Below are 15,151 nucleotides of genomic sequence, written 5' to 3'. Positions count from 1 at the left end.
GTATCTATTATTTTATTTTATTATTTTTAATATATTTTATTGATTTTTTTACAGAGAGGAAGAGAGAGGGACAGAGAGTTAGAAACATCGATGAGAGAGAATCATCGATCAGCTGCCTTTCACACCTCCCACCGGGGATGTGGCCGCAACCAATGTACATACCCTTGACCGGAATGGAACCCAGGACCCTTCAGTCCCCAAGCCGACGCTCTATCCATTGAGCCAAACCGGTCTGGGCCCCTGGGTTTTTTACAGAAAAAATAAGCACCCTCTTTGCCTTCCTCCTCTCCTTTAGTCCTTTCAGTCACTGAACTTGGTTTAGCTCAGATTCTTGCATATCCCCTCCCATTCCTTGAAAACCTTTCCAGTCAAAGGCCAATCAACAGCTTCTTACATGTTTCATTAAATCCACTACATCTATAAAGTGTGCATCAGTGGAAATGTATATTTTTTTAAAAAATTGTTTCATTTCTTGTTTATTATATATTCATGGGTGGACTATTCTGAATCTGTATTAACTATTGTAAGCTACAAATGCTTCCAGTGCCACAGTTAATGCCACCATCGCAGAGATTCACTCCTTAAAATATCAATATGCCTGCACATGGCGCCTGCCCGTCCCCCCTCCCCCTCCTCCCGTCTTCCCCTCACACACGCACGCACACACACACACACACACACACACACGCGTGCGCAAGGCACACACCACACTGCCCTTCCCGCTGGCCTGTTTCTGGAGTTGGGAGCTGCAGCCCGCTGGGCGGGGTGGGAGGAGGAGGAAGAGGTGGGGCTCGCCTCTGATTAATTGCCTTAGGCATTCAGGGGTGGGGCTTCCTTCAGCCATCTGCCTGAGATATGGGAGGGAGCTGGAGCTGGAAGGAGGGGGAGAGACTGCCAGAGAGGAAGAGAAAAGAAAGGAAGAAACACTAGAAAGAAAAAGGAAGGGGGATAAAGGGAGATCGATCACTCGCCCTCAAATAGCTAGGCTGGGGGGGAGGGGGTGGAGAGGAAGGCCGGGGAAGGTGTGCCCTAGAGCGACTGCTTTGAAGTGCTCCTCGCTATTCCGTTTGGTTTATGGAGAAAAAGAAAATGGTAACTCAGGTAAGGTCTGTGTTTCCTCCGTGTGTTTCTTTTCCCGTTCCTGGGATCTAAATAAAGATACGGGGGTGGGGTGTAGCCATTAGAGTTTTCATTATTATTGTCTTCTTAGAGAAGACCAGATTTATTATCATCAACGGAAAAGTCTGTGTGTGCGGTGAGTTCATGAGAGCGAGAGAGGGAAGGAGGGATGTATCCGCAGCCTTTCCTCCCCCACCCCCTCCGCAGCAGATTCCCGTTTCCTGTACGTGCAGCTGTAGCTGAGGAAAAACCCTGTGGGGATTTGTCTACCTCTTTGTCTTGGTTCTGCGAAGAGGGAGGGAGGGAGAGAGACTGCAGAGGTAGGAGAGATTCTCGCACACTGCCAAAAGAGGGGCGAGGGACTGACTCCTTTTAAGAATTGCAGAGGAATGTGTGTGACGGAGAAATCTGATTCCCGATTCACTTCGGTTTCTCAGAATTGGCTATGGAATTGCAGTTTTGCTACTTTTGCTCCGGATGGTTTATTAAAAATGAAGACTAGGAAAGTGTTTCCATTTTCCTGGCTTTGTTTCTGGCGAAGAATGTTCTCAGTAGGAACATAGGAGCATGCAGGTGCAGCAGAGGCAGGTAAAGCTCCTGGCAGAACGGAGCTGAGTGCAGAAATGACCATCACGGGGGCATGAAAAGGCATTTGAAGGAGAGGGAGTGGGAAATGGGAGAATGGGATCTCTCTCTCTCTCTCTCTCTCTCTCTCTCTCTCTCTCTCTCTCTCTCTCTCTCTCTCTCTCTCTCCCCCCCCCCCTTTGGTTATGCCAGGCAATATCTAATCTGCATTTTAGCAAGTCATTCCTGACAAATGGAAGGCACCTACTCTTACGAGGTTCCCCCTGGCAGTGCTACCTTTCTTGTTGCCACCCTTTTGTGTGCCCCTGTCCCCCTTTCCCTTTATAGAGAGAGGGGGTGATGAGCATGTGATTTATCAGCGAGAACTCATTTGCTTGCGCTGTAGAATGTTCATGTCCTTTAGACTCAGACTTAGGGTCATTTTCACTGCAGGCTTTCATGCTCCGGGGGGACATTTCATCACTGGACAGTGCTTTCCTTTTAAGGAGGTTGCCCCTTTTTTGTATCCTCTCTTCTCTGCCTCTTCTAGTCACCACCGGAGGGCGAGAGAGTCGGTGAGCCTTCGGGACAGAGGCATCAGTTAGGGGCTGGAATCCCGGATCTGTGAAATGTTATATAATGCCCGCAGTACTGTTGGGAAGGTGTGACAGCATTAGGCAGGTTTTCTCAACGTGACCTAGAGGAAAGGGAACTTTCAGAGAATATTTTTCTAAATATTCTAATATTTTTTCCAAGTAATTCTTCACTAGATCTGAGTTTGGAGATATCACAAAACCTCTCCCTCTTTCAGAAAGTGGAGACCCTTAAAATATCTTCGCTTCTTTTTCTTATCCCTTCATTGTCAGACTAACTCTTTTGAAATATTGCTTTACTTTTTAGAAAAATTTTCATAGAGGAAACCAATTTCTGCATTGCCTTTGTTGCTTGCGAGATGATACTTGTTAACCTTGGAGCCCTCATTCAATTTTCATTAGCTGGCAATATTAGAGGGTATGGCTCTGTGCTTTCTCAGCTGTTACTGAAGGCTTTTCAACTAGCTGACTTTTCATCATATACATTTTTAAATCAGCGAGAGAGTAATTTAAACCAGGACTTTTTATACCTCTTGGAACATGCCCTTAATTTCTAGAGGAGCTGGTTAAGAATGTGTAAGCACAGGCTAGAATGCACAGGCATATGCACACTTAATATTGTGGTCTTACCATTGGTATTTAAGGACTCTGTAATTTTAGGAATGAAGCAGAAGAGATACAGAAAAAGGAAAGAAATGTTGAGGAAGTATAATAGATAAACTAAAATCATTATGGTTTTTCTCAGGATGTGCTGAATGCTGAAGGAAACTTGTTTTTGCCCCTCCTGAACTTATACAGTGGGAAAGTAGAGAATATCAAATTTGTCAGTTTTCACTATTCCAGCATACTTGTTTTGGTGTACACTTTCTGTGATAATGTAACATACATAGTTGTTGGTAATTTAGAGGGGGGGAAATCAAAGGACATAACCAGAAGGGCCGGCCAAATGTTTACCTGGCTGTGGGGTGTGTTTTGGGGGGAAGAGGTGTTTTTTTGTTTGAGGGGAACTTGTTTTGTTTGTCAAGCCAGGCATCTAATCTAAATATGTGATAATGGTCTGTTACATGAGTGTCTAAACAAGAATTGTGCTGTTACGGTTTGTTTTCAAAGTTAGATGGTTAATTGTTGTGTTTAATATCTTGATCAGTGTATTAGAATTATTTATACCCGATTTTACCGTTTGGCACGTGCTTCTCCGGTCTTAACATCTCTATGTCCCTGCGTGTCCATCACTCACCCAGGGGAAGAGGGAGAGGGCTCTCAGGGGATGGCATTCTCATCATACAATTTAGATCTGTATCAGCACGTGCACAATGTGCGCTCCATTATTATGCATGCTCTAGTTTTATAAGGCCTCTTTGTTGTCTACTTAAGCAAACTACTTTGTGATTTACAGTAAGTAATCAGTGCTTTGCCTTAAAAAGGCAAACAGCCCTGACTGGGTGGCCCAGTTGGTTGGAGCTTCGTTCTAAACACTAAAAAACGGTTGCAGGTTTGATACAGGTCAGCAACTAATGGATGTTTCTCTCTCACATCTCTCTCTCTCTCCTCTCTCTCTCTCTCTCTCTCTCAAAATCAATAAAAACACATCCTCAAGTGAGGATTTTTTTTCAAAAAGCAAATAGAAATTTAATCATAAAATTTTAATATGGCAGACATGCTAGTGCCATATTTTTTATAACTAGGTTTTTCTCTTGTTCATGTATATGTTGTAGTAGTATTTCACTGAGATAACTCTTATTTCTGAACATGTGAACCAAATCATTGTGTCTTCTTACGTCTATGCAAAAAAACAATGTGGAATTGAAGGAAAAGAGGAAAATTCATTTTTATAATATGTGTGAAATTAGAAAAACAAAATTGCAAATGACGCCAACTCCAATTAATCTTAAAATATGCTTAGCCAGACGCAGACTCAGTTATATTATTTGTGGCTGAAAGGGAGAATATACTGAGCAGAAAGGAAAAGATTTTACCGTTGGATGTGAAAGAAAATTTCTGCCAGTTTGTGTGGAACACAAAGCCCTCCCTTTCTTGGACAGCTCAGTGCTTTGCTGGCATTTTCTTCAAAATCTGTTTTCCATCAGGACCGAGAGGAGGGGAGGTGTTAAGAATAAGGGAGGTTGGAAAGGGGGTGACTGTTCCTTTAAATAGTGCAGCGAGCCCATGTGGCAGCAGGCCGCTCCGGAGTGTATTCTTTTGTAATGAATCACCGGTTCCATTGTCTGCTATCTCCCCTTTGTAGCTGGAAGGCTGAAGGCTTTCACCTGAGCCGCTGCCAGTTAGTGTCCTTCCAGGGTGGCTGGGAGAAGGAGAGGGATGGTGTTTTATGGTATAATTAAAGACAGATAAGAGAGCAGGTATGTTTTGCTCTGTCTCCGCTTTTTTCCTGTCCTTTCTAGGGGTTTTGTTCGTTTTTTGTCTTTGTTGAAACGGGTTGGGGTAAGGAATCTGTTCTTTGGTTTCGCTGAGCATATCCAATTTTCTGTGATTTGTGCAAGTCCGCGGTGATTATTTAGTCTCCATCTTGTGGCATGGCTTTAAAGTGATTCCATTCGGGTGCCTGCCAGTTCCACCCGGACCTCATCCCACCCTCCATCCCCAGCGCCGCAGCCGCGCTGTTTGTTTTGGCTCACTCTCCGCTCTGCGCTGCGCAGGCCTCTGGGAAGTGGGGGGTAGGCGGAGATTGTGGGCTGGAGAGTGATTTATGTTCCTTTACCATGAATCAAAAAAAGCCTCACTTTTTCCAGAGATTTGGTTTCTTTCTGAATCCTTCTACTCCATATCTTCCTCTATAAGCATTTCCTTGCCAAGCCCGAGACTGGCTCTTGAAAAAATACGGCTATTTTTCTGAAAAGACACTCAGAATTCCATAAATATATATGATTAAACCATCATTAAATGGGTTTTCTTCCCATTCGCTTGTCCCCACCTCAAGCATACGCCCCTTTTGCCCTTCCCTTTATTTTTTCCTTTATCTTTCTCCTTAGTTTTGCAGTTAGGTAAGCTTAGCATTTGGCCATCTGCTGTTCAAGTTTGTATTGCTACAGAGGACATCTCCACGTTGAAAGGTGAATGACACTCCTCATCCCTCTCGGTGTTTCTTGGACATTTGGGTGTGGCCCTCAGATCTTCCCTAGGAACCAGTCACAGTGATGGGACAGCCCCAGTGCCCACTGGCGTCCTTCTGATGGACTGTTCATCTGGATTCTGTCTTGGTGTCCCCAGCATTCCCTTCTGGAGCCATACCTCCTCACGCTTCCCCTCTCCCCCCAACATTCCCAAACCGCTGTCAAGTCTTTCTTAAACATTTCCATGCAACACTTCACATATTAAACCCAGCAAACACAGACGGAATGCGGCATCCCCTGCAGTAAATGGTTTGCTGTTTTGAATGTAGTGACTGTCTTATTGGACTCCAGGCTCACTCCTCTCCACGCAGTCCGAAATTGCAGTCTGCCGAGCGGTATTGTTTCCATTTTCAGATGCTTAAATGACCCTCCCGTACTTTTGGAATGATTGAATCCAGGACACTTTGGCATCAAATAAATCACTAGCGGCATTGCTAGAGTGAACCATGTAAAATGCAGGTCTGATTTTTGCCACTCCTGTGCTTAAAACCTTCTAGTTGTTTCCCTCAAGCTCAGAGTAAAATCCTGTGTCCCTCCTCCAGTGTCTAAGGCCCTGTGTGATCAGGAACCTGGCTGTCTCTACAACTGCATCTCCTGCTGCCTTCTCTTTCCCTGTTTCGCACCAGTGACACTGACCTCTTTGCTACTCCCTTACACACCTGCGTTCTCCGCAGGCCTTTCTGTCTCTCTTCTCTCGGCTGGAAATGCGCTTCTCTCAGACCCCATGACTTCTCCAAGAGAGCTCTTCACTGACCTTCCTATCTCAACTTGAAACCTCCTGTCATTCTGTCCCCTACCCTGTTTTGTCTTCACTGATTTTTAGTGCTTATTGTTTCTTTTTTAAAAAATATATTTTATTTTTTTACAGAGAGGAAAGGAGAGGGATAGAGAGTTAGAAACATCGATGAGAGAGAAACATCGATTCAGCTGTCTCTTGCACACTCCCCACTGGGGATGTGCCTGCAACCAAGCCCTTGACTGGAATCGAACCTGGGACCTCCTAGTCCCCAGGCCGATGCTCTATCCACTGAGCCAAACCGGTTAGGGCTTATTGTTACTTTTTATGTTTGTTTTCGTTATCCATGCCCCTTCCCAACAAAAGGGTCGGGGATCTTGACAGCAGTCTGTTATATTCCTGGTGTCTAGAACTGTGCCTGGAATGTTATAAGTTATCAGGCACTGTTCTAAGCACTTTACCTCCATGAGCTCATTGAGTCCTCCAGCACCGCTACAATTACCCCAAAGTATAGAAGCGGAACCTGAGGCATGTAATGGTTTGGTAGTTTGCCCAAGTTTATATAGCTACTAAGAGATGCTATGGGGATTCATTTCCGCAGACTGGTTTGGCAAGCCCTACTCTTTTTCTTTCTTTTCTTTTTTCTTTTTAAGAGGGGTTGTTAGGGTTAGGGAATCCATACTCTTAACCACTGCACTTGCATCTTCGTGTAGGTATTACATAGTCAGTAAATATTTGTTGAATATGTAAATGAATTAATTTAGTTGAGACTGATTACTTCTGGAATTGTCATCTCTTATTTATTCAAAGTTTTGATGGAATACTTGTATTAAAAGGGAATTCACTATTGAATAAAATGAGTTCAATATTATAATCCTATATAATAAAAGGCTAATATGCAAATCGACCGAACAGCAGAATAAACAGCAGAACCACTATGATGTGCAGTGACCAGCAGGGGGCAGACACTCAATGCAGGAGCTGCCCCTTGGTGGTCAGCGCACTCCCATTGGGGGAGCAGCGCTCAGCCACAAGTCTGGGCTCATGTCTGGCGAGTGCAGTGGCAGTGGCGGGAGCCTCTCCTGCTTCTGTGGCAGTACTAAGCATGTCTAACTGACGGCTTAGGCCCGCTCCCCAGTCAGTCAGACATCCTCCAAGGGCTCCCGGACTAGGAGAGGGAGCAGGCCTGGCTGAGGGATGCCCCCCCTCACCCTGTGTGCACGAATTTCATGTACCGGGCCTCTCTAGTACTACATAAAAATAGGTAACATTACAGAGTACATATTATGCATCAGGCATTACATCAATGCCTTATATATCATGTCATTTACTCCTTTTAGCAGCCTTATAAGTATTAATATCCATATTGTAGAAATTAGGAAACAGGAGTACAGAGAGGTTAAATAACTTGTCTAAGTTGGCAGTACCAGGATTTAAACCCAAGGAGTTTGGCTCTAGCTTCTCTGTTCTTAACCATTAGGAATAATGACTGTTATTGAAATAACTTGATTTTTGCATATATACTGTGTACCTATTTTGCATAGAGATCACATTTATATCCATAACAATATTTGTATTATATATCATACAATCACCTTTTGAGGTCAGTGGTATTTTTTCAATTTTTTTCCATTCATTAGACTTTTGAGGTCTTGTAAGCAACTTGATAACTCTGGATACAGACAGTGATCGTTTCAAAATTGAGATATATTCTAAATTTGCACACATTTCCATTTTACTACCAGCCTCATAAGGTAAATAGTTCTGTTGTTGGCCATTAAAAAGTAGAAAAGTTTTCCATATGATAAACTGTTTTTATTATTGGCTTCTTATTCTTTCTAGTTCTGTCATACCAAGTCACATAGAGTAGTTTAATTTCTCTTCATAAAAAGCAAATATTTGAAGATACTGGCTAAGGGTTCTTTCTATTTAATCTTCTGTTCTCTTGGCTCATCTGCTTCCTTGAATTATTCCTCATAGATAGAATAATTCATGGTTTCCAGGGTCTTGACTGTCCTGAATTAATTGTGTCAGTTTATATGAATGACATTGTTTATATCTAATTACTAAATAAAATGTCAATATGAATATTATTAAATATGATAACTTTGTTGTAAGTGGGTTTCTTGACATGTTTGTCTCTACTCAATTTTCAAAGCTTAATGATCATTTAATGTTGTCAATGATTTATAACTTCCAAAATAAGGGATATTACCCTCAACTCTTAAATAGAATGTTGTATTTCATTATAAAGCATGCTGTTGTCTGATTGGCATGAATCTACCTGCCTTTGAGCCTCTACATCTTGCTCAGATCCCTCAAAAGTTTCTAACACTGAACTTTTTATTTTAAAACTTATTTTGTAGAAATCGTTTTGAAGATGTCAATTGGAACAACAAATGACACAGTTGAAAATCAGTGAAAGGAAATTTAATCACTTCCCTTGAAATCTTGGAAAAATTATATCAAAAAAGTGTTAGAAAGCAAAAATTGTGAATTAGTAGTTTTTTAAATCAATAACAACAGTAAAACATGTTCATTGAGAATAGCAGTAACATATAACAAACAAAATTAAAACCTGAAAGTACTCTGATTTAATAATACTTATTATTATAAATCAAATACCATAGAAATATTGTTAGTTTAGCTTATGTTAGCATATTTGTTCTTTTCATCATGCCTCTTGAATTTTTCAGAGCTATTAGTTTCAGAATATTAGAATAACATTTCTTATTTAATTAATGGCTCAGGATATAGGTATAGCTAGGCTACTATTAACAAAAATAAATAGTTTTTAAATAATTTTTAAAATTATAACTTGAGCCGAAACCGGTTTGGCTCAATGGATAGAGCATCGGCCTGCGGACTGAAAGGTCCCAGGTTCGATTCCGGTCAAGGGCATGTACCTTGGTTGCGGCACATCACCAGAAGGGGATGTGCAAGAGGCAGCTGATCGATGATTCTCTCTCATCGATGTTTCTAACTCTCTATCCCTCTCTCTTCCTCTATGTAAAAAATCAATAAAATATATTTTTTTAAAAATTAAAATTATAACTTGAAGCTATGTAACTAATAGCTTCATTCAGAATTACAGGATAAAGTTCTGTGACTAAAATTTAATATTTCATATATAAAGGAATATTTAAGTAGAAAATATACTAATGTGAAGCAATAATTATTTTATGAAATTATAAAAATACTTTTATATCCACAAATTATATATAACTATATTCTTTTAATTAATATTGATTATGAGATCCCTTGTAAGAAGTTTGGGAGAGGCAAACTGACACTAGAGTAAAGAGAATGAGATTTGGAAAAATTTGAACTTAGAGAGACACTCATATTCTGTGAATGTCTAGACAGTTAATATATTTGGCTCTGGGAGCCATGCTGCCTCGGTCACAACTGTTCAGCTCTTCTGTTGGCAGGAAAGAAGTCAGATGATGCCTAAGGGAAAGGGGGTGGCTATGTTTCAGTGCAAACTTTACTTACGGACATTGGAATTTGAATTTCATACTAGTATTTTCAAAATATTCTTCAACTATTTAAAAATGAAAAGCCATGCTTAGCTTTCAGGTTGCACAAAAATAGATGGTGGACCAGCTTTGGACCAAAGCCATAGTTTGCCAACCTCTCATTTAGAGGGATGCAGGTCCTCCCTACTTGTTTTAGTTTAGGGAAAGTTTTCCCACATAGCTTCATATTAGGAAACTGTTTTAACAGTTTATCTTAGACCTGTGGAACCTTGGATCAGTATGAAACCCCTGACCTGCTCTTTCATTCCTCCCCAGAAAATTGGGGGATTTTTCAACTCTAGATTTTTTATATTGGTCTTCTTTTCTCTGTTTCTTCGGTCACATTTTTCTCTTTTACATACCATTTTTCTTGCACGTATGGAATACAGATATTTTGATGTTCTGTCAGCTAATTCTAACATTTATATTAGTTTTGGATCAGTTGCAATTGATTGATTTTTTTTCTATTATGGATTGCAATTTTCTGCTTTGTATGCTGATAAGTTTTTTTATTGTTCCTTTATTTTTTTAAATATGTTTTTATTGATGTTAGAGAAGAAGGGAGAAGGAAATAGAAACATCAATGAGAGAATCATTGATCAGCTGCCTCCTGCACACACACCCCTCCCCCCCACTGGGCACGTGCCCTGACCTGGAATCGAACAAGTAACCTCCTGGTTCATGGTTGACATTCAACCACTAAGTCATACCAGCCAGACTATGCCTGGTAATTTTTTATTGGATGCCAAACATTGTGACTGTTACCTTGTAGGATGCTAGATATTTTTAAATTTTATAAATATTATTGAGCTGATTTTCATAGAAATAATTTGATCCTTTCAGTTCTTGTTTTTAAGTTTTGTTAGATATGACCAGAGCTCTGTTTGGTCTCTGGTTAATTTTTGCCCACTGTTGAGACAAGATTCTTTTTAGCACCCTAACTGATGCTCCTTAAATTTTCCACTCTTGTTGAGAACAGGCTGTATTCCTGGTACTGTTGAGCTCCTGGCACTACTCCCTCCAACTCTGTCATTTGTTTAGCCTCAGGTAGTTCCTCATGTACATATGGTGATCATACTTAGCTGAGCTCTTCAGAGTCCTCTGGGCAGCTTCCTCTTCTGCACTACTCTCCCCTATGACTCCAGCTGTCTTGGCTTATCTGGACTCCTAGCTTGATCTCCTCAGCTCATGGAGACCTCCAGGCTCTGCCTGGCTTCCCTCTCTCTGTGTCACTCTCTTCAGGCAGTAGCTAGGGCAGTTAGAAAGCACACCTTGGGCCCTGACTGGTTTAGCTCAGGGGATAGAGTGTCAGTCTGCATTCTGAGAGGTACCAGGTTCGATTCTGGTTGAGGGCATGTACCTTATTGTGGGCACATCCCCAGTAGGGGGTGTACAGGAGGCAGCTCATCGATGTTTCTCTCTCATCGATGTTTCTACCTCTCTATCTCCCTTCCTCTCTGTATATAAGTAAATATATATTTTTTAAAAGCACACCTTGGTTGTTTCCTGTCTTAGGGACCACTGTTGTTCTTTGTCTACTGGACAGTGCCTTGAGTGCTGCCATTTTGTGTATTTTTTTCTTTCTGGATTTTAGTTGTTTGAGATGGTCCTTGTTACTCCATCTTGATTGGAAGCAGAAGTAAGACCACTTATTTTAAAATGAAAATTAAGTAGTATCTTGTTTAATATAGTCCTAATTTATGAATGAAAAGTCAGTTGAACAGTAGTTTCAAGGAGTAGAATGCATAAGGAGCATAAATAATTAAAATACAAGGTGAAATATGGTCACTTATATGAATATGGTATCAGTAAAGTGCCATTAGAAGTCCAGATGAGGAAAGAATTTGTTTGGTAAGTTTGGCTGAAGCAGAGAAGGGGAGAAGAAAGGCATGTATTATGTCTTACTCTAGAACCAAATTCTTGAGTATTGAATGAGATTCAGTGGCAGAATAGTTTCAGAGTGTTTAAGACTAGTCAAACTAAACGTAAAAATAATTAACAAAAAATATATGCACAAGGTCACAGGGAAAATAGAGTTCATGTTTTTGTAATTAAGCATGATTCGTGGTCTCTTGTAGAAAAGGAGAAAGATCCTTTTCCCCTGTGGATTCCCTATTATTGCACTTCTAGCAGATAAGGAAGGAGAAAAACCAAAGTACTGTTTGTTCACTTAAGCAGTGTGTAAGATAAGGGCACTTTGGGCTGTGAAGACTTAAAAACATTAAGGAGTTTGGATGGCACTAACGGACCACCAGCTTACGCAGACCACCAGTTGGCAACCGCTGGTTTAGAGCTTTCTTGACTTCAGTTAAAATGGTTGCCAGACTATCATTTCCTAGCAAAGCAACTGTGACCAAAAGTTCATCCAAGTATATGCATTAAACTTTTCTCTCTTGAGGAACCAGGAGACGTTTCTGAGAAAATGCTAATTTGTGTGTGTGTTGGTTTAATTTCACTTAGCCTATCTTTTTAATAATAAAAGGGTAACATGCTAATTAGACCGGATGTCATTCCAGTCACCCTTCCTGACAAAGTGGGGTGATCGGAGGGATGACAGCCCCGGGCCTGGGTGCCTGCGGGCAGCTGGAGGGAGGCCAGCCTGGGTGCCTGCGGGCAGCTGGAGGGAGGCCAGCCTGGGTGCCAAAGGGCGGCCAGAGGGAAGCAGCTTGAGTCCTGGTTACCGGAGGGAAGTTGGTGCCAGCAGCCGGGAAGGAAGGCCTACTCTTGAATGAATTTTCGTGCATTGGGCCCCTAGTGTTTTATATAAAGCCTTTATTAAGAAGAATGTGGTTCCCCTTTATTTGTATTGCTATGGCTGTTTATATTAAAAAACAAACAAACAAACAAAAAACCATGAAGAACCTTTAAGGTTATCACTCAGCTGTTGGGTCTTATATTGTGGACTGTATATATACTCTTGCACTTTTTTTTTCCTTCACAGCATTGATGATTATCTCTACCACTTTTTTTTTTTAAGCCAAAAGCAAAGGATTTTGTATATAGGATCACAATTCTTAACAGATAACCCATTAGGTAACTATCCTTCTCATTTTACAGATAAAAAAATAAGGCATCAAGCCAAAACTGGTTTGGCTAGGTGGATAGAGTGTCAGCCTGTGGACTAAAAGATCCCGGGTTCGATTCCGGTCAAGGGCATGTACCTTGGTTGCGGGCACATCCCCAGTGGGGGGGTGTGCAGGAGGCAGCTGATCAATGTATCTCTCTCATCGATGTTTCTAACTCTCTATCTCTCTCCCTTCCTCTCTGTAAAAAATCAATAAAATATATTTTTTTAAAATAATAAGGCATCGAGAGGTTAAGTGATCTGTCCATAGTCACTCTGCTAATTGGGTTAAAACCCACGTTTATCATATTCCCAAGTTTATACTATTTACCTCTTTTTGGAGGGTGATAACTATTGCATACAGTTTAATATGAAGAATACAGGCCATAATATTTATTTAATTTTTATATATATATAAGAAAAATCTGTAACTCGCCTATGGCCAAAACCTTAAGAAATGTTAGGTTCTTCTGGGATGACTGTAGAATTGATCAATTTGACTATTCTATAAACAATTTAGTTTCCTGGAGTTTTATCTTATGCTCAGACGTTTTGCAGTTTGATTGTTTAGTATTTCATATGGGAATATTTGTGCAGGGTAAGAGCGAAATCCAAGTATTGGCTGTTTAGAGTAGCTCTTAGCCTCTTTTGGCAGGGGAACAGATAAACAACTTAATGACACTTCGTTGATTGACTCTTTCCATTACAGAAGATAATACTCAGTTTCATATGGTACATAATGTTTCTTCATCACTGTAAGGCCTTATTATCACAGGATCACATATTCTTAGAGCTAGGGTGGTCTTTATTTTACAAGTCAGGATACAGATCTAGAGAGAAAGTGAAGTTGTCCAAGGTCACATAGCAATGTAATGGCAGAACTGGAGTTAGAACTCATTTTTCCATAGTCTCTGTCAGTATTATTTCTACCCTCAGATCCTCCTCCTAGGAAGTTCAGGCTTTTAACAAAAGATGTTTAATTTAGAGAGGCTAAAATTTCAAGTCCATATGCTGCTCTTTCCTGAAAGGGAAAAAGTTCTAATGAGTAAAAATCATGTATCTTGGGCATTCTTTGTTAGAAAATTGTTCTTGAATGAAGCTGGTCTAGTTGATGTTATAATGATAATAACCAGTTTCTAGCTCTAAAAGATTTTAAGGTGGAAGAAGAAATAGATATGCCTTTTTTTTTTTTTTTTTTTTTTTTTTTTTTAAGTATACTTGAAGATTTTTGGGGTCTTTGTTTTTGAGAATTTGACTTGGCATGGAAAGATAGGAAGTATGGAGTGAAATCTGGGTATGTTTCGTTACTAAGCAACCATTGAAATATAGAAGTACAGACAGCTTCTTTTGGTGCTTTAAGAGCTGATTTTAGACCTCCATTCTTAGTGTTTCTGCATGCCACCTTTCTCTATTGAATGTCCTTCCTTACTCTGAGACAGGTTTTCCTGTTCTTAATGACAGCTGCTCTATGATAGCTTCTTGATGACTTCTCTCAGCAAAGGACCCTTATTTCTTTTCTAGGTTTATTTGTCTCGTTGTGATAAAGAATTACATACTGCAGTCACCAGTTAGATCTCGTTGCTGTTCCTGACTGAAGGGTCAGAGTCCGTGGCAGGCCTTATTGATCCACGTGTTAGAGATCATGGGGGTAAAGGGAAATGTTCTCCTCCCTTTAGGCTGTGTTCTGATCTTGACACAGTTGTATTCATGAAGAAGGAGGGACGTGTGATGACTTAGGCATTCTGATTGGTAAATACTTGATTTTTGTTTTGTTTTATTTTCTGAGAGTGATTAGACCCTTGAAATTTGTTTGTATTTGTCAGGACTTAGAATAATGTGTTTACTTTTTTCTTTATTTCTTTTTTTAAACATCGCCTGAGGGGCAAGGATATTTTTTTCTACTAGAGAGAGTGGAGTGTAGGGAGAAGGGGAGAAGAGAGGGAGGGTAAGGGATGGAAGAGGGGCGCACAACCTAGCCTGCACCCTCTCCAATCTGGAACCCCTCAGGGGATGTCTGACTGCTGGTTTAGGCCAGATCCCAACGGGCAGTTGGACATCCCTCTCACAATCCGGGACTGCTGGCTCTTAACCATTTGCCTGCCTGCCTGATTGCCCCTAACCACTCTGCCTGCCAGCCTGATAGCCCCCTAACCACTCCCCTGCTGGCATGATTATCCTCAACTGCCCTCCCCTGTCAGCCCAATCGCCCCCAACTGCCTTCCCCTGAGGCTGAGGGGCCTGGGGGACTCTGGCTGGATAGGGCAGGGCTGAGGGACCTGGGGGACTGAGGCAGGGCTGAGAGGGTTGGCGGACTCCGGCTGGATGAGGCATGCGGCGCCTGTGGACCCACAGGGCTGAGGGGACTGGGTGCTGCCATCTTGTGGCTGTGGGTGCCACCATCTTCTGGGGGTGTGACAGTCAATTAA

The 15,151-nt window shown here is 41.2% G+C and overlaps 1 protein-coding gene across 35 annotated transcripts in view; it reads left to right on the top strand.

Moving 5' to 3' along the window:
• The window catches only part of RBFOX2 (RNA binding fox-1 homolog 2), a 252,255-nt gene that overhangs the window by 172,467 nt on the left and 64,637 nt on the right, over positions 1–15,151 (top strand). For 9 of the 35 annotated variants that reach the window (XM_084876804.1, XM_084876806.1, XM_084876799.1 and 6 more), the window contains exon 1: positions 834–1,101. The exons of 25 other annotated variants lie outside the window; for them this stretch is intronic. In XM_084876804.1, coding sequence (XP_084732930.1) covers positions 1,075–1,101 — 27 coding nt within the window. In that variant the 5' untranslated portion in view covers positions 834–1,074. Of the gene's footprint in view, positions 1–827; positions 1,102–15,151 lie in introns of those variants that run through there. One more of the 35 variants, XM_084876812.1, reaches the window with a different exon arrangement.

The sequence above is a fragment of the Pipistrellus hanaki genome, assembly GCF_964339955.1.
Source record: "Pipistrellus hanaki genome assembly, chromosome: 3".
Taxonomy (NCBI): Eukaryota; Metazoa; Chordata; class Mammalia; order Chiroptera; family Vespertilionidae; genus Pipistrellus; species Pipistrellus hanaki.
This window is presented reverse-complemented; position numbering and strand designations above follow the sequence as displayed.